This window comes from Bufo bufo, chromosome 4, assembly GCF_905171765.1.
Source record: "Bufo bufo chromosome 4, aBufBuf1.1, whole genome shotgun sequence".
In the NCBI taxonomy this organism is placed as follows: Eukaryota; Metazoa; Chordata; class Amphibia; order Anura; family Bufonidae; genus Bufo; species Bufo bufo.
In genome coordinates this window covers 268,361,867-268,382,719 of record NC_053392.1, presented here as the reverse complement: position 1 = coordinate 268,382,719, position 20,853 = coordinate 268,361,867, and the positions used below count along the sequence as shown (strand labels likewise).

The following is a 20,853-nucleotide window of genomic DNA, read 5'->3' as shown; positions in this document are numbered from 1 at the left end:
TGTTCCCTCCTCCCTTCTTTTCTAAAATAACCTTGCCTCTGAAATTTAGAGCAATATGTCTAGTAAGACCAATACGCCACCTTCTCACTGAAGGATCAGCTTACCTCATACTACAGAGGTTTATGGGAAGGGGAGGAGTGAGCAGGAGCTGATTGAGACAGGACTGCGGGAAACACACCAAAGAGATAATCAACTAAATAGACAGTCTCTGTCTCAACCCAAGTGCTTTATTCACATTCATGTATGTCAGTACTTTTGTGTAATGTCCTCCATGATCTTCAGGATGCTACTGGGTGAGTAAGAGAAAGTTAGGAAGCAGATTCTTCTCTATTTTAGGTGCGCTAGAAAAACCAGATGTCATGGAAGGGCTAGAAACATTTTTGTTACTCATCTTCAATAGTGTTGATCGCAAATATTCTAATCGTGAATTTTTATTGCGAATATTGGCACTTTGAGAATTCGCGAATATCTAGACTATAGTGCTATATCTTTGTAATCGCAAATATTCTAGATTTTTTTTTCATCAGTACCCATGATCCCTCACTGCTTCTTGCTTGTGGGCCAATTAGAAGGCTGCGATATCTTTGACTTTAGGAGTAGTGTTGATCGCTAATTTTCGTATCGCAAATTTTTATCGCCGATTTTCGCAATCAAGAAAATAATGACTGGAGATAACGAATTCGCGAATTCGCGAATATATGATAAATATTCGCCCAAATATTCGCAAAATATTGTGAATTAGAATATTGCCCCTGCCGCTTATCACTGATTTTCACACACTGTACTATTAATTAATGCAAATTTTGTTGAAAGGTTAGGTACTCTTTAAGTTTACATCTATCACACTGTTATACTACATATACAATATGGCTATATGTATCATATCTAAACAGATAACACTAGTACTAGTACTATTACATGTACCTAAATAATGTAGATATTTTATTATTCAGTTAATAAATTCATTCTGCACAAATGAAGATTACAGATGCAGCCAGGCTAAACTTGATGGTTAATGTGTTAAGTAAAGAACGGCAAGAAAAAGCTAACTTTTCAATGGATTTCAGTGTCTTTTTATTATGAGATAACCAAGATAACACTGTGCCATGTGTTATCAGAGTAAATTTTAGCTCGGCTACATCTGTAACTCATTTGTATATTATATTTATTTTGTGAAAGCATATACCGCAATAAACATAACACATGATTATCACACAATATGGGTCCTTAAAGTTTTGAATTAAGTGAAGGTATGTACAATAGGTGTAAATGTCAGCTAGGGTACCAAAATATTTAACTATTAAGCAGGACAAATTCGTATAAAGTACAACAGATAATAAATAAAAGAATGTGAGAATTACCATAATAAAGCATTCATAATACATAAAATCAACCATGAATGCCCCTAATAACTAATTTTTGTTATGTCTGTGCACAGATTACAATACAAGTGAACAGAAGCAGGCTTGCAAAAAACATGAGCTCTATGTCAGCTTCCGTGACTTGGGCTGGCAGGTAAGGATTTAACTTTTTGTTTTTCAGTCCCCTTTTTGATAAATTATATATTGCCAGTAATGTTAACCAATTAATATTGCTGTCAGATTAAAACAGGATATGTTTGCTCATACTGTCAGTGATATACATAGACAGTCGGGGGCCCCTGTTCAACTATGTTGGTCCTTTGCTGTTTAAGAGGTCATTTTTCAAGAGTGAGGATTTCATCTTGGTGCTCCATATTCCTTACCATGACTCCCTCTAGTCTATCTATCTAATGGATAGAAATAATCCATTAGTAATTTCTAGCCAAGGAAACCATGGTCCTTTTTTTAGTGGTATGAGGCCCCCTTGCCTATATGGCCCCTGTACAGCTGCACAGGCTGCACCAATGGTATGTATGCCCCTGTATATTTTCACTACATAAAAGTAAACTTGATTAGTCAGCAGGCTATTTGTATACTTTGCATGTTTTATTCATCTTTTGTCAATGTCACTTTGGTTCATCATAACTGAAAATTAAAAGAATATAAAAATACTATGTTGGCAAACCAATTCACTATTCTTACTAATTAGTTTAAATAGGAGTTATATTACATATACTTACATATGGTAGTTAAAAAAAGTTGAAAAAAGACATACGTCCATCGAGTTCAACCAAGGCATAGGTAGGGATACGAATCCCAAAAGGAATTGAGACTCAGATTTTTACACATTTTCATAAGCAGTAATGTTTTTTATGTTTAAGAATTCGTCTAAACCCTTTTTGAAACTGTCCACTGTTCCTGCTGTGACCATGTCCTGAGGAAGTCTATTCCACAGCTTCACAGTTCTTACAGTAAAGAAGCTTTGACGCTTCCGGAAACTGAACTTTTTCCTCTCCAATCGGAGGCAGAGCCCCCTTGTCTTTTGAGCGCATTTTACATGGAACAACTTTTCACAGTATTTTTTGCATGGCCCATTTATTCATTTGTACAGGTTAATCATGTCCCCCCTCAGATGTCTCTTCTCAAGACTAAATAAATTCAATTCTTTTAATCTTTCTTCATAACTAAGACCCTCCATGCCCCTTATCATTTTAGTCGCTATCCTCTGTACTTTTTCAAGCTGCAGTGCATCCTTTCTATGAACTGGTGCCCAGAACTGAACTGCATATTCCAGATGAGGTTGCACTAACGCTTTGTAAAGTGGTAATACTACATCCCTGCCCCACGAGTCCATGCCTCGTTTAATGCATGAAAATATCCTGGTGGCCTTAGAAGCAGCTGATTGACATTGTATGCTGTAATTTAATCTACCATCCACAAGGACACCCAAATGCTTCTCTATAAGTGACTCTCCCAGTGCTACATCACCTAGGACATATGAAGCACAGAGATTATTACTACCAAGATGCATAACTCTACATTGTCCAAATTGAACCTTATTTGCCAAGTTGATGCCCAATTAGTGTTCAAGTCAGCTTGTAGTTTATGGACATTTTCCATAGACTGTACAGTTCTACACAGCTTAGTGTCATCTGCAAAAATAGATATGGTGCTTTTAATCCCCTCCTTAATATCATTAATAAATAAATTAAATAATAAAGGGCCCAGCACTGAACCTTGGAGTACACCACTTATAGCCTGCGACCATTCTGAATAGGAATCATTGACCACAACTCTCTGGACACGGTCCTTCAGCCAGTTTTCAATCCAATTACAAACTATACTTTCCAAGCCTATAGACCTTACTTTACCTATTAAGCGTCTATGAGGGACAGTATCAAAAGCCTTTGCAAAATCCAAAAACACTACATCCACTGACGCCCCTCTGTCCAAGCTACTACTCACCTCCTCATAAAAACAAATCAGGTTAGTCTGACAACTTCTGTCCTTGGTTAACCCATGCTGGTTATCACTAATAATATTATTAATAGTCACATACTCCTGTATATAGTCCCTTAAGAGTCCTTCAAACATTTTTACCACAACGGAAGTTAAACTAACTGGTCTATAATTACCTGTGAAGGACCTTTATCCTATTTTAAATATGGGCACCACGTTTGCCTTGTGCCAATCACTTGGCACTGTACCAGTACCTAGAGAATCTTTAAAAATTATAAACAGGGGCACAGCAATGACTGAACTGAGCTCTTTAACCACTCTTGGGTGTAATCCATCTGAACCGGAGCCTTGTTCACATTTACCCTATTTAACTTCTCTTGGACCATATCTACAGTTAGTACATCCAGTGATATACTCAAATGGCTAACAGCCCCGGCGCGACAGATATCAGCTCCTTTCTCTTCTTTTGTATATACAGAGCTAAAAAAAACTATTTAGTAACTCTGCCTTTTCCTTTTCTTCAGTGACTACCCCACCTTTACCATTATTAAGTGGACCTACCTGCTCACACCTAGGTTTTTGAGCATTTATATATTTAAAGAATTTTTGGGGATTTGTTTTGCTCTCTTTTGCTACCTGCTGTTCGTTTAGTATTTTTGCAAATTTTATCTTTTTTTTATAGATTTTATTAAGCCCTTTGTAATCTTCAAACGCTACAGCTGACCCCTCAGTTTTGTATTTTTTAAATGCTCTCTTTTTTATTTTTATTGCTCTTTTTACAGTAGCTTTAAGCCACGCGGGGTTTAATTTTAGCCGTTTATACTTGTTACCTAAAGGGATACATGTTTTGTGCAATTACTCAATGTGGATTTGAACCTCTCCCATTTATCCCCAGGCTATGCCCTGAAATGCTGCCCTTAACACAGGAAAATTTGCCTTTTTGAAATTCTGTGTCTTTGCTCTGCCTGAAAGAGTTTGTTTTTTATAGTTTAGGGGGGATAAAATTATATTGTGGTCACTATTACCTAGTGTTTCTAGAACAGTAACATTACCAACAAGTTCTGCATCATTAAAAATTACCAGATCCAACAGAGCATCGCCCCTAGTGGGAACTTCTGCAAACTGGCTCATAAAGTGGTCCTGCAGAAAGTTGAGGAATTTTCTTCCCTTTGCGGTTGAGGCAGAACCATGACCCCAGTCAATATCTGGGAAGTCAAAATCTAGCATTATGACCACTGTACCAGTCTGTGCAGCCCACTCTATTTGTTTATACAGTTGCATTTCTATCTCTATAGATTACACCAAGTATTATTTTTCAGTGTTTATATCCCTTTGAACTTCCACCCATAAAGTTTCCACATCCTCACCATCCGCACCTACAATTGCATCTTTCACACTTGTCTTCAGATCACTCCTCACATACAGGCACACACCACCACCTTTTCTATTGACCCAGTCTCTCCTAAATACAGTAGTGTAAAACCCTCAATATTAACATCCCAGTCATGCGAAGAGTCCAACAATGTCTCAGCCACACCAACTACATCTACACTGCATGCAGAATTATTAGGCAAATGAGTATTTTGACCACATCATCCTCTTTATGCATGTTGTCTTACTCCAAGCTGTATAGGCTCGAAAGCCTACTACCAATTAAGCATATTAGGTGATGTGCATCTCTGTAATGAGAAGGGGTGTGGTCTAATGACATCAACACCCTATATTAGGTGTGCATAATTATTAGGCAACTTCCTTTCCTTTGGCAAAATGGGTCAAAAGAAGGACTTGACAGGCTCAGAAAAGTCAAAAATAGTGAGATATCTTGCAGAGGGATGCAGCACTCTTAATATTGCAAAGCTTCTGAAGCGTGATCATCGAACAATCAAGCGTTTCATTCAAAATAGTCAACAGGGTCGCAAGAAGCGTGTGGAAAAACCAAGGCGCAAAATAACTGCCCATGAACTGAGAAAAGTCAAGCGTGCAGCTGCCAAGATGCCACTTGCCACCAGTTTGGCCATATTTCAGAGCTGCAACATCACTGGAGTGCCCAAAAGCACAAGGTGTGCAATACTCAGAGACATGGCCAAGGTAAGAAAGGCTGAAAGACGACCACCACTGAACAAGACACACAAGCTGAAACGTCAAGACTGGGCCAAGAAATATCTCAAGACTGATTTTTCTAAGGTTTTATGGACTGATGAAATGAGAGTGAGTCTTGATGGGCCAGATGGATGGGCCCGGTGCTGGATTGGTAAAGGGCAGAGAGCTCCAGTCCGACTCAGACGCCAGCAAGGTGGAGGTGGAGTACTGGTTTGGGCTGGTATTATCAAAGATGAGCTTGAGGGGCCTTTTCGGGTTGAGGATGGAGTCAAGCTCAACTCCCAGTCCTACTGCCAGCTTCTGGAAGACACCTTCTTCAAGCAGTGGTACAGGAAGAAGTCTGCATCCTTCAAGAAAAACATGATTTTCATGCAGGACAATGCTCCATCACACGCGTCCAAGTACTCCACAGCGTGGCTGGCAAGAAAGGGTATAAAAGAAGAAAATCTAATGACATGGCCTCCTTGTTCACCTGATCTGAACCCCATTGAGAACCTGTGGTCCATCATCAAATGTGAGATTTACAAGGAGGGAAAACAGTACACCTCTCTGAACAGTGTCTGGGAGGCTGTGGTTGCTGCTGCACGCAATGTTGATGGTGAACAGATCAAAACACTGACAGAATCCATGGATGGTAGGCTTTTGAGTGTCCTTGCAAAGAAAGGTGGCTATATTGGTCACTGATTTGTTTTTGTTTTGTTTTTGAATGTCAGAAATGTATATTTGTGAATGTTGAGATGTTATATTGGTTTCACTGGTAAAAATAAATAATTGAAATGGGTATATATTTGTTTTTTGTTAAGTTGCCTAATAATTATGCACAGTAATAGTCACCTGCACACACAGATATCCCCCTAAAATAGCTAAAACTAAAAACAAACTAAAAACTACTTCCAAAAATATTCAGCTTTGATATTAATGAGTTTTTTGGGTTCATTGTGAACATGGTTGTTGTTCAATAATAAAATTAATCCTCAAAAATACAACTTGCCTAATAATTCTGCACTCCCTGTATGTGTTCTTCTAGTACCATAGCCTCCAGCTCCCCCATTTTTCTAGCTAGACTTCTGGCATTTGTGAAAATACATTTTAAATTACTATTACCTGTAAAGTGAATATCCGGGATTTTTTGGTCACGTTGGTTGATTTTTGTATGTAACAGCTTCTTGTTATCAGCAGTTCTATTTTTCATAAATGTATAGTTATGCCCAGTCTTCTCGCTAACCCCAGCCCCCACTAAATCCCCACTGTCCCCTTCTCTAACCCACTCTCTATCTACACTATCTACCCCCTTATTAGTATGACCTCCCACCCCTTTACTTTTTGTCCTGACTTTTAAACACATCAGAGCATATGTTACCTGATTTGATTTATCAACCTATGCATGCAGCAGATATAAATAACCATGAGCAAGCTGTTACTTTCCATCTAGATGCCACTAAAACACTAAATAGATGTAGGTTTGTGATACCATACAATCTTCTGTTTAAAGGGAAAGTTCTCTATAAACTCCATAAATCACCCAGTAACATGTTACATGCTCTGCCCCATCATCTTCTATCTTGAAGATCTACAGAGATATCATTCACTAGAATGGGATCTGAGATCTCTGAGTCATAAGATGAAGGTGCACAGAACCTGGAGGTGCCAAACACCCTCTGCTTTCTAATGATTGGTAAAAGTTACAGAACACATACATATCTACACCAATGCCAACATTCATATCTCAGTGATATATCATAGGTTCCTTCTCAATGTGATATTACTTTTATTTAAAATCCATTTGCTGTGTATGCTTTGTTATAGGATTGGATTATTGCTCCAGAAGGCTATGCAGCTTTCTATTGTGATGGGGAATGTTCTTTTCCACTTAATGCTCATATGAATGCCACAAATCATGCAATTGTGCAAACTTTGGTGAGTAAATCTAAACTCTGTATGCATATTGCCTTGAAAAAGTATTCACACCCCCTTGAACTTTTCCAATTTTATTTTTGCTACACACCCACAAACTTAAATGTATTTTATTGGGCTTTTATGTGATAGAAAAATCGTAAATGGGATACAGCGGCTCACCCCTATCTCGTATGGGTAGGTGCTCACCCTCTGGTCCTACCCTCAGGACCACAAAGAATTAAGAAACGTATAGAGAGAGTGAGGGGGCACACACAGCAGGGAACCACCAGATGGATGAATAATTGATTTTTAATACTCTAAAAACAAACCCCTAAAAGAGCATAAAACGTACATACAATTACAAAATTACTGATAGCAGCCTATAATTCATGTACACATAAAACCACTGTAGCAGCCTATAATTGATGTACACATAGAACCACTATTGTGAATAGCAATATCAGCTGGGCAGCTGCAATGATCTGGACTCTACTATGGGTACAATGGAATAAAGTTCATCCAGACAATGTCCCAGTTCGTACAATGCTGCATTGTACGAACTGGGACATTGTCTGGATGAACTTTATTCCATTGTACCCATAGTAGAGTCCAGATCATTGCAGCTGCCCAGCTGATATTGCTATTCACAATAGTGGTTCTATGTGTACATCAATTATAGGCTGCTACAGTGGTTTTATGTGTACATGAATTATAGGCTGCTATCAGTAATTTTGTAATTGTATGTACGTTTTATGCTCTTTTAGGGGTTTGTTTTTAGAGTATTAAAAATCAATTATTCATCCATCTGGTGGTTCCCTGCTGTGTGTGCCCCCTCACTCTCTCTATACGTTTTTATGTGATAGACCAACATAATGTAGCAGGTGTGTGTAAAGTTAAAATAATATGATACATGGTTTTCAAAATATTAAATAAATAAAATTCTCAAAGTGTGTGTATCCAGGCCCCTGTACTCTGATACCCTTAAATGAATCCAGTGTGACAAATCACCTTCAGAAATCACTTAATTAGTAAATAGAGTCCATCTGTGTGTAATTTATTCTCAGTAAAACTACTGTTGTTCTCTGAAGGTCTCAGAGGTTTGTTAGTTAACATTAGTGATCAAACAGCATTATGAAAACCATTGAACAGACCAGACAGGTCAAGGATAAAGTTGTGGATAATTGCAAAGCAGGGTTAGGGTATAAAAAAAATCCCAAGCTCTGGACATCTCATGGAGCACTGTACATGCCATCATCTGAAAATGAGTGTTGAGCGTGAATATTCTAATCGCTAATTTTTTATTGCGAATATAGTACTATATCTTCGTAATCGCGAATATTCTAGATTTTTTTTTTCCACTAGATAAACCTAGAATCTATTTTTTATTTATTATATATAGCTTATCTTTATTATCCTATCATCTATACCTTTTTTTTTATAGTTATCATTGATGCTATATTATTATATTTTTTTTAAAAATTATTACCTATAACATACAATAAAAAACATATAACAGACAATCACACAAAGGCTGTATGCCAAAAGCTAGGTATGTGCAAGCCAACAATCTATCCATGAGACAGGTACAGTCAGCATACCTTACAATGTTAGCTTTGTGTGCAATGAGATATTCAAAACCAGATCTCATCTGACTGAGTGCCATTAAGCCTCAAAGTTGCTTGGTTTGAGTTGGATGGCATGAGGGACCTGCACGCCTAGATCATTATCATTTTGGTGACAAAATTGCTAATATTTTTTTTTTGGATGCCAGCTAACTCTTCTCTCACTGCTTAGGAGGGCTACATAAAAATGTTCAGTTTTCTAATTGTCCTAACATTTATATTTAATAACCTTTCTATGCTGTTTTGTCATGTAAACTCATTTGCATAAATATGAGCATAGGGGGAAGACATGCAAATTCTACTAATTTGCATATCTTTCCCATATGCCTATGTTTATGTAAATGAGTTTACATGACAAAACAGTATAGAAAGGTTATTGGATATAAATGTTAGGACAATTAGAAAACTGAAAATGTTTATGCAGTTCTCCTAATCAGTGAAAGAAGATGCCAGTTAGCTGGCATAAAAAAAAAATAATAATTTTGTCACCCTAATGATAATGATCTAGGTACGCAGATCCCCCAAGCCATTCGACTGTACCTGTCTCATGGAAAGGTTATTCACTTGCACATACCTGGCTTTTGGCATATAGCTTTTGTGTGATTGTTTGTTATAGGTAATTAAATTGCACAAAATACATGCATATTACATTGCCGATTTTTGCAATCATAAATTTGTGAATATTCAGCTACATATTTGTAAAATATTGCCTATGCCGTTCATCGCTACTAAAAATGGAAGGAGTTATGGCACAACTGCAAACCTACCAAGGCATGGCTGCTCACCTAAACTGACAGCTCAGGCAAGGAAAACACTAATTAGAGAAGCAGAAAAGAGGCCCATGGTCACTCTGGAGTTGCTGCAGACATCCAGTGCTCAAGTTGGACAATCTGTCCACAAGACAACTATTAGTCATGTACTTCACAAATCTGGAAGAGTGGCAAGAAGAAAGCCATTTTTGAAAGCAAGCTATAAGAAATCCCATATGCAGTTTGCCACAAGCCATGTAGGAAACACAGCAAACATGTGGAAGAAGGTGCTCTGGTCAGATGAGACCAACTTTTTGGTCAAAATGCAAAACGCCATGTGTGGCGGAAAAATAACACTGCACATCACCCTGAACACACCATCCCCACCGTGAAATACGGTCGTGGCAGCATCATGCTGTGGGGATGTAAAAGACTTGAGACTTTGGTAGAGGTTTACCTTCCAGCAGGAGAAAACCCTAAACATATAGCCAGAACTACTATGAAATGGTTTAGATCTAGGGATGAGCGAATCGACTTCGGATGAAACATCCGAAGTCAATTCGCATAAAACCTTATTCCAATATTGTACGGAGCAGGAGCTCCGTACAGTATTGGAATGTATTGGCTCTGATGAGCATAATAACTTCATTAATTAATTTGTACTGTAAAAAAAAACATTTCCCAAACTCGGGTTCGGTTCCAAGGTAGTTTTATGCGAAGTTTTATGCAAATCGACTTTGGATGATTGCTGACTTCATTCAGGTCAGAGCCAAAGGCTGGATGGCTTTGCAGCCACAGCCAGCCTGGTTAGGGGGTGGATAGTATTGTATGCTGTACAGGACTAGTGAGAGATTCATAGTTACGCATGAGCTGTAGTTATGGAGCACCGGGGGACAGGTAATAAACATGCTGTCAGTGATGATTGGCTATGATCACATGCACAATGTACTGCATTTGATTGGGAGTGCAGGGCCAGCCCGCTAGGCAACTTTTAATAAGTATCAATGCAAAAGATGCTAGTCTCAACAAGAGAGGGAACATACAAATGTAGAAAAATCTCAGAATACCCCTTTAACTATTTGACACTCATTGACTGACAGTCTAAATCAGGGGTGCACTAACGTTTTCTGGGAGGGGGCCACATTGTAAGACTGAACCAATGTCAAAGGCCAAAAATAAAATTTGAAGGGGTATTAACAACTAGAATATTGTACTTATGGCATATTGAACATACATTATATACCATTAATGTCTAGTTACAGTTCCAGGACTCCCATCTAATGGGATAATACATGAACAAAAAATGTGAACAGCCACAAGACATAAATATACATGTCTGTCACCAGAGGGTTGGGGGCAGCACAGAATGGTATCAAGGGCTGCATGTGGCTCCCGGGCCACAGGTTGTGCACCCCTGGTCTAAGTAGGCATCAGATTCAGTTTAAAGGATAAGACTGAAAAGGGACAAACAAGAACAACACCACGCTTCTAAGCAGGACAGAATTCGGGTCGCTTCCTATCTAACTGCTTTCTGGCTAGAGAGGGGTGCCAATTAAGAAGCACCTCCTTGGCCACTGGCCCCTGCACAACTACACAGGTTGCACGTGTGGTGTGTCCAGCACTGAGACTTGTGGTGCTCCTTTTATCATTTTGATATATGTTAGCCTATGTTGAAGATTTATCATTATTAATATTATGACGTTATATGTAGTTCATGTAAACAATGCATTTTATTTCCTGTTGCAGGTCCACCTCATGTTTCCTGAACATGTCCCCAAGCCATGCTGTGCACCAACAAAGCTTAATGCCATCTCTGTTTTGTACTTTGATGATAGCTCCAACGTTATTTTAAAGAAATATAGAAATATGGTTGTAAGGTCATGTGGATGTCATTAAAGACAACATCTTCAAAGCAGAAAACTAGGGAGAGCTAGAGATCAAACACATTGCATCATCATCGTGATACACATGTACAGTTTTATGTATATATTAGAATTTTGTAATTTATTTTGATATAAAATTGCATTAATTAAATGTGACAGAATCTATAAGAAGCACCAACATTTTATTTAAATGAGTTAGGATAAAATAACATTTTCTTGCCAGAAACAAGCATTTGTATTTTCTGGAGGCATAGACATTGTTACTATTTAATGATGACACAGTAAGTAATACTTTATACCCATACAGTTGTTATGTAGTATTTATTTAGAAATTAACCTTAAAACACAATAATTAGTCATATCTAGTCAATTTAATGCATTAAAATATTTTAGAAAATCTTTTGGAATAGTTTTTTTTCAAATGACATTTCTTCAACAAGCCCCTTAAGGGGTTATCTCATTAATAATGTAATTAATAATAATCAGACATCAGATAGTACATGTAGCTTGCCTGCACCCAAATATCTCCCCATTCATTGTTCCAATTGCTCTGCTAGATTTATTTAAAGCTTGCAGCTCAGGAGGTGTGTCTTTTCTCAGGAGGCATTTCCTTTCTGCTGCAGTTCTCTCCCTGTAACTGTCACAGTTCATCACAGTAGATATAGCTGATGTAAATTGAAGGATGGAACTGAGCACATGCATCCACCAGTGATGTAGACAGAGCGATAAACAAAGGAACAAACAGCAGATACATTTTATTGAAAAAGTCAGTGGCTTTAATTATATGCAAATACAAAAGTAGTCAGATCCGGGTGTTGGTTTGAAAAATGTGCTATATTTTATGGGACAACTTTAAAGGAAACAAGATATCAATAGTAATAGTAAACAAGAAATATAGTTGTAGAAAGATTTCTTCTATCTTCGACTGGTAGCTGGCTGATGAGGTGAGGCTTTAGAATCTTTTTGTCCTGCTACAGAATTACCAAAGGAGAAAGCTTCTCCTCCAGCCAGTTATCTCACAGACAGAAACATGAGCATGAGAAGAAGAGAGACGTGGCTGAGCTACTGGACCATACAGAAGATTTCTTCATTTATTTTTATTTGTAATAGGATACAATATATGGCCAAAGGAGCTTAATAGAGGAAGGGCTGGGATATATATATATATATATATATATATATATATATTTTTTTTTTTTTTGCCTTTTATGTCCAGTGTTCCATAAATCAGTTATTACAACATAATTTAGCCATATTTCTTTTTTGCTGAACATTTTATGTTAAATTCACTCTCATCAGAATTGTACAAATTTTCTTCAATTTAAAATCAGTTCCATTCATGTAAATATGTCTGTTTTGGAAGCAGCCCGTTTATTTGTGCAAGCCCCATTCAGATGGGTGTGAACATCCATACAAAGGTCCATTACAACATCATACTACAAATATCATATAGCGCTACATTACAGTATTGAAACGCTGTCAGGAATAACATTGCAGTAGCTTATGTAGATCATATATCAATTTCTCATTAAGATTAATATGTGTAATAAATTAAAGACTATATTTCTGCCTTGTCTTGACGAACAATACAATGTTTAAAATTGCAACTTTTAAATTGATACCTAATATAGTGAACACCTTAAGTGTCCGTAAACAGTGTTGTTGCTATGTTAAATGTAACAAAAATGGCACATAGCTGTTCCATCAACGTGATATATGTAGAAAATGCCCCTAGGATCCAGATGTCACACATGAAACCATTCATATCAGCTATTTCATATCAGACATCTCTGACAATCTTTACCCTAACATTTGGTAAGAATTGCAGTAACTTTTCCAAAGTTTTCAATAATGTAATTTACTGTATAATGTAACTGCAATGTTCTTTTTAATTTCCTTAAGACAATTCACTCTCTATTAAATAAGAAACCATAATGATACAGTATATATATATATATATATATATATATATACAGTACAGACCAAAAGTTTGGACACACCTTCTCATTCAAAGAGTTTTCTTTATTTTCATGACTATGAAAATTGTAGATTCACACTGAAGGCATCAAAACTATGAATTAACAAATGTGGAATTATATACATAACAAACAAGTGTGAAACAACTGAAAATATGTCATATTCTAGGTTCTTCAAAGTAGCCACCTTTTGCTTTGATTACTGCTTTGCACACTCTTGGCATTCTCTTCATGAGCTTCAAGAAGTAGTCCCCTGAAATGGTTTTCACTTCACAGGTGTGCCCTGTCAGGTTTAATAAGTGGGATTTCTTTCCTTATAAATGGGGTTGGGACCATCAGTGGCGTTGAGGAGAAGTCAGGTGGATACACAGCTGATAGTCCTACTGAATAGACTGTTAGAATTTGTATTATGGCAAAAAAAAGCAGCTAAGTAAAGAAAAACGAGTGGCCATCATTACTTTAAGAAATGAAGGTCAGTCAGTCAGCTGAAAAATTGGGAAAACTTTGAAAGTAAGGGCTATTTGACCATGAAGGAGAGTGATGGGGTGCTGCGCCAGATGACCTGGCCTCCACAGTCACTGGACCTGAACCCAATCGAGATGGTTTGGGGTGAGCTGGACCGCAGAATGAAGGCAAAAGGGCCAACAAGTGCTAAGCATCTCTGGGAACTCCTTCAAGACTGTTGGAAGACCATTTCAGGGGACTACCTCTTGAAGCTCATCAAGAGAATGCCAAGAGTGTGCAAAGCAGTAATCAAAGCAAAAGGTGGCTACTTTGAAGAACCTAGAAAATGACATATTTTCAGTTGTTTCACACTTGTTTGTTTTGTATATAATTACACATGTGTTAATTCATAGTTTTGATGCCTTCATAGTCATGAAAATAAAGAAAACTCTTTGAATGAGAAGGTGTGTCCAAACTTTTGGTCTGTACTGTATATACACTGCTCAAAAAAAAAAAAAGGGAACACTTAAACAACACAATGTAACTCCAAGTCAATCACACTTCTGTGAAATCAAACTGTCCACTTAGGAAGCAACACTGAGTGACAATCAATTTCACATGCTGTTGTGCAAATGGGATAGACAACAGGTGGAAATTATAGGCAATTAGCAAGACACCCCCAATAAAGGAGTGGTTCTGCGGGTGGTGACAACAGACCACTTCTCAGTTCCTATGCTTCCTGGCTGATGTTTTGGTCACTTTTGAATGCTGGCGGTGCTTTCACTCTAGTGGTAGCATGAGACGGAGTCTACAACCCACACAAGTGGCTCAGGTAGTGCAGCTTATCCAGGGTGGCACATCAATGCGAGCTGTGGCAAGAAGGTTTGCTGTGTCTGTCAGCGTAGTGTCCAGAGCATGGAGGCGCTACCAGGAGACAGGCCAGTACATCAGGAGACGTGGAGAAGGCCGTAGGAGGGCAACAACCCAGCAGCAGGACCGCTACCTCCGCCTTTGTGCAAGGAGGAACAGGAGGAGCACTGCCAGAGCCCTGCAAAATAACCTCCAGCAGGCCACAAATGTGCATGTGTCTGCTCAAACGGTCAGAAACAGACTCCATGAGGTTGATATGAGGGGGCGACGTCCACAGGTGGGGGTTGTGCTTACAGCCCAACACCGTGCAGGACTTTGGCATTTGCCAGAGAACACCAAGATTGGCAAATTCGCCACTGGCGCCCTGTGCTCTTCACAGATGAAAGCAGGTTCACACTGAGCACATGTGACAGACGTGACAGAGTCTGGAGACGCCGTGGAGAACATTCTGCTGCCTGCAACATCCTCCAGCATGACCGGTTTGGCATTGGGTCAGTAATGGTGTGGGGTGGCATTTTTTGGAGGGCCGCACAGCCCTCCATGTGCTCGCCAAAGGTAGCCTGACTGCCATTAGGTACCGAGATGAGATCCTCAGACCCCTTGTGAGACCATATGCTGGTGCGGTTGGCCCTGGGTTCCTCCTAATGCAAGACAATGCTAGACCTCATGTGGCTGGAGTGTGTCAGCAGTTCCTGCAAGTTGGATCAGCCTGTAGTGTGTTTTTCCACTTTAATTTGGAGTGTGACTCCAAATCCAGACCTCCATGGGTTGAAAAATTTGATTTCCATTTTTTTATTTTTGTGTGATTTTGTTGTCAGCACATTCAACTATGCAAAGAACAAAGTATTTCAGAAGAATATTTAATTAACTCAGATCTAGGATGTGTTATTTTTGTGTTCCCATTATTTTTTTGAGCAGTGTATATAAAGGTGCAAGCCATAGAGACCTTGACTATAAAAATCCTCAACATCCAGAGAAATACAAGAATTGTCTGTGCTAAAAGTACTGTATATTTAAAGTTATTAGATTCATTCCGAGGTGTTTCAGCTCCCTCAATAGTGGTTGAAAACTGCTCCTGATAAGAGTCGATACTGCTATTTCTCTCACCTTGAAGTACTGCCAAGTTCAATATTTATTTGAATTATTGATGAAATTTTTCAATAAAAAGATTCAATTTGAGAATATTCAAAGATTCACTTTAACATATTCCTTTAACTGAAAACTTTTGAACTTCCATAATCTTCAAACATTTGTTAATTTATTGAAATTCACTCACTATCCATGATACCAGGAATCTGGTTTTGCAAATATCAAGTGCCACACATCTATTTTGTACAACCATTTTACCTCAAATAAGACTGATTTATATTTTATATGTTACACTTGCTGTTTTAATATTCAAAAACTTGTTTATTAATAAAATATAAATTTTCTATTTTGTGATATTAATAAAAAAAATTGACATAATCAGACTATTATAAGATCCTTCAGTGGACCTAAGCTCTAATACAATAATGAGCCCTAAAGGTCTTAAAGTAAACATTTAAAGGAAAATATTCTAATTTGTTGTAAATTTCACCAAAACTTTGGTGTCTAGTGAATCTGAAGTTTTTGGAATTTGTCCCATATGAATCTTCCAAAATATCGCAATACAGGGAAGATGAGAAGATGAATGAGGGCCATATGACCCATTATGATGGACTTGCCCATAATTCTTTAAAGTGAACTGCATTTGGAGTTAACTCTGGAAAAAAAGATGAGTGAATCAATTCCACTTGAATCTAGTTTGTCAAGAATTTTACAAAAACTTTAGTGAATTTGAAGTTTTTTGGATTCATCCCTTATAAATTGTTCATCAGAATGCAGGTAAGATGAGAAGATGAATGCGGGTCATATGACCCCATCCTGACTGGTTTGCCTGTAATGCCTTGAAGTCAACCTCGGCTAATCATTCAGGAGTATAGCTATGATGCCGGAGTGGCATCCTATACTGCAGCAGAGGGAGAGGGCATACAATATTAATGGGACCCTGCCTCAACATATACCCTACTGCAGAATCCAAAATAAAAGGGGCATCACCATAGTTGTGTGAACATTAACTAAGCACCACTAACAGTTTACACTTTGTCATTCTCAGCTCAAGCGCATTAAGTTTTTCATATACAGGCTCGGACTGGCGCACAGGGGTACAGATGAATCCCCTGGTGGTCCCCTGAGCAAGGTGGGCCCCTAGTCTTCCACTCCCTGCACCTAGCACAGTAGACATACTGCACTTCATACATATATTAAACGTACAGCACCTCAACCAGCCTATGTTCATATAAAAAACTTGATAGATTATGAAATAAACTCCCCAGTTTATTATTATAGACACGATCAGATAGCTGAGATGACTTCTAGGTATAGAGGAAAGCTAGCCAGTGTCCTCTTCTCCCCAGTTCAAAGTTGCTGCAGTAACCTCCGTATTCAGCATATATTAGAAATTTATTTTATTCTGGAAGTTTCTTCTGAAGAGAGACAGGGGTCCCTTTTTTCAAAGAGGTACATGCTCAATTTCAAAAACACACTATAAACAATTTTATAGAAAGTCTATTGATCTATTAGTATTTTCTAGTACGGTAGGTTATAAGAAAATGGAGACCAGAAAGGAAACTTGCACAAAACTTAAAGCTTTTTTCTTGCTTACCAATTTAGATTAGAGTTCAATACTATATAACATATTACTTAACCCCTTACCTACATCCACATGTAGGGCGGAAGTTGAATCTTTAACCCCTTTCACATGAGGGATTGTTTTTTGTGGGACAAGTTGTACTTTCTAATACCACTATTTATTGTGGCATACAATGTAGAGGGAAGCTGGGAAAAAATGCAAATGGGGTGTAAGTGGAACAAAAAAGAATTTGCCAGTTTTATGGGTTTGTTTTTTAAGGTGTTCTCTATAGAGTAAAAGTAACTTGTGCTCTTAATTCTCTAGGTCAGTATGATTATGGAGATACCACACTTGTATAGTTTCTTACATTTTTCCTTAGGTTAAAACTTTTGAAAAAAAAAAATATATATTATTCCCGTCACCATTTTCTGACCCCCATAAATTTTTTATAATTATATCTATGGAGATGTGTGGAGGCTCATTTTGCAGAATGATACATTCTGTATGTCGTTTTTGATAATACAATTTTTGGAGTTTGTATAACTTTTTATTACATTTTTGGGGGAAGTAAACTGCTGAAAAAATGTTGACTTGTATTTTTTCATTTTTTTTCCATTACCCCATTCACCATATGGAATACTTTTTTTTTAATAGTACAGGTGTTTTTGCATGCAGCGATGTCCATGATGTAATTTTTTTAAATTGTTTATTTTTATTTTTATTTTGGGGAAGGGGGGTTATTGGAATTTTTATACATATATATTTTTTATATATTTTTTTAAAAAAAATTTGAATTTGTATACAATATTGGAATTTGCTCCATTATTCTATCCGAAAATATGTGTATTACAGTTCAGTGCTGCCACCTGTTGGCCTGCACTGTAATTATATAGATAATCACACTAGAAGCCTAGTACAGGCTCAGGCTCATTATCAGCATAGAATGATTTCCCTGATCTCCACTGGGGGAAAGGGTTCTTGTCCTGGAAGCATGCAGTTAAGGGTTTTAGCATATTGGACCATGACATCTGATGGGTTAAATGTCTGCGGTTGGCTGTATGAAACAGCAGGCACCCAGTAGCTATGGTGCTTGCTTTGGATTTCTTGAATTTAGGAAGGGGTTAAAGATGGCACCTGCTCAGGAGCTGAACGAGTGCTATAGCCGCTGAGTGCCACTGCTTTACACAGCAGATTCCTCATGACACAATGATAGACAGTAACACTGATCACAAACATTTAACCACTCAGATGCCATGGTCATTTGTTCCTGGGAGTGTTGTGCTATTTACCTCCTCTGGCAGCCTTGGGACTTCTGAAGGCCTGGCATAGTGAAGTTCAGATCACCTCTCAAAAAATGAGCCCTAACACAGCTCCATGGACATAAATATAAAAAAGTTAGGGTGTCGGAATATGGCAATGGAAAAAAAATTCTCTAAGTTTTTACTTTTTAAAAGTATTAAAACACAAGAAAATACATACTATAAAGCATGGTAGCATTGTAATCATAGTGACCCTCAGAATGAAGTTACCATGCCAGTGTTACTTCATAGGGAATGTTAAAAAAAATGAAAATCACAAAACATGGAATTGCATTTTTCTTTTACAATTCCACCCTATTGTACTTCATAGGGAATGTTGTAGAAAATAAAAATCACAAAACATGGCGGAATTGCATTTTTTTTTTAAATTCCAACCAATTTGGATTTTTTTCTAGCTTCTCACTGCAAAAAAAAAACTACTTGTCCTGCAAAAAATAAGCCCTCATAACTCTATGTGAATGGAAAAGTTAAAAAAAAGTTATGGCTCTGGAAAGACAGGGAGTACTAAATGTAAATAAAATTATAGAAAATAGAAAATAGCTGCGTCAGAAATGGGTTAATTACATTATTGCTATTCCTCATCTCTCTCACCCTGATCTATTTGCAGTAACACGTGTGAACTTCTATGTGTTTTAACCAGCCTGTGTCTGCACTAGCCAAGACTATGATATAGTACAGAGCGAATAGGGAGTGTTAGCAGGGTACTGACCTACTCCTAAGTAGCGCACTGTGAGACAAATAGAGCGACCTGAACATAGCATGAGAGGATTGCGTGTCAAACTATGAGCATGCAGGGTAGCATAAAGTGCAGCCCCATAGCCAGCACCACCGCTTGATATAGCCACGTACAAGCAGTATTGCAGACCCAGCTGATAATTTTAAAGTGTCAGTTCCGGATAGTAACTTGTAAAACCCAGAGACAATTTGTGGTCCTAGTGACCTATTGTAAATCGTATTCTAGAAACTACACCCAAGGTATTAAAAACGGATTTTACAAACATTGTTAACCCTTTAGGTGTTCCACAAGAATTAATGGAAAATAGAGATATAATTTCAAAATTGCACTTTTTTGGCAGATTTTCCATTTTAATATATTTTTTCCAGTTACAAAGCAAGGGTTAACAGCCAAACAAAACTCAATATTTATGGCCCTGATTCTGTAGTTTACAGAAACACCCCATATGTGGTCGTAAACTGCTGTACGGGCACACGGCAATGCACAGAAGAAAAGGAATGCCATACGGTTTTTAGAAGGCAGATTTTGCTGGACTGTTTTTTTTACACCATGTCCCATTTGAAGCCCCCCTGATGCACCCCTAGAGTAGACACTCCAAAAAAGTGACTCCATTTTAGAAACTACGGTATAGGGTGGCAGTATTGTTGGTACTAGTTTAGGGTACCTATGATTTTTGGTTGTTCTATATTACACTTTTCGTGAGGCAAGGTAACAAGAAATAGCTGTTTTGGCAACATTTTTATTTTTTGTTATTTACAACATTCATCTGACAGGTTAGATCATGTGGTAATTTTATAGACGAGGTTGTCACGGACGCAGCGATACCTAATATGTATAATTTTTATTTTATTTATGTAAGTTTTACACATATGTGGTCGTAAACTGCTGTACGGGCACACGGCAGGGCGCAGAAGGAAAGGAATGCCATACGGTTTTTGGAAGGCAGGTTTTGCTGGACTGTTTTTTTTGACACCATGTCCCATTTGAAGCCCCCCAAATGCACCCCTAGAGTAGAAACTCCATAAAAGTGACCCCATATAAGAAACTACACTAGGCGATACCTAATATGTATACTTTTTTTTATGTAAGTTTTACACAATGATTTCTTTTTTGAAACAAAAAAATAAATCATGTTTTAGTGTCTCCATATTCTGAGAGCCATAGTTTTTTCAGTTTTTGGGCGATTATCTTGGGTAGGGTATGATTTTTGCGGGATGAGATGACGGTTTGATTGGCACTATTTTGGGGTGCGTGTGACTTTTTGATCGCTTGCTATTACATTTTT

The 20,853-nt window shown here is 37.8% G+C and overlaps 1 protein-coding gene across 1 annotated transcript in view; it reads left to right on the top strand.

Moving 5' to 3' along the window:
- Window positions 1-11,967, top strand: part of BMP5 (bone morphogenetic protein 5) — a 267,627-nt gene extending 255,660 nt beyond the window's left edge. Inside the window, 3 exon segments of the mRNA XM_040428576.1 lie at window positions 1,439-1,515; window positions 7,227-7,337; window positions 11,434-11,967. Coding sequence (XP_040284510.1) covers window positions 1,439-1,515; window positions 7,227-7,337; window positions 11,434-11,583 — 338 coding nt within the window. The 3' untranslated portion in view covers window positions 11,584-11,967.
- The last annotated feature ends 8,886 nt before the right edge of the window (window positions 11,968-20,853 follow it).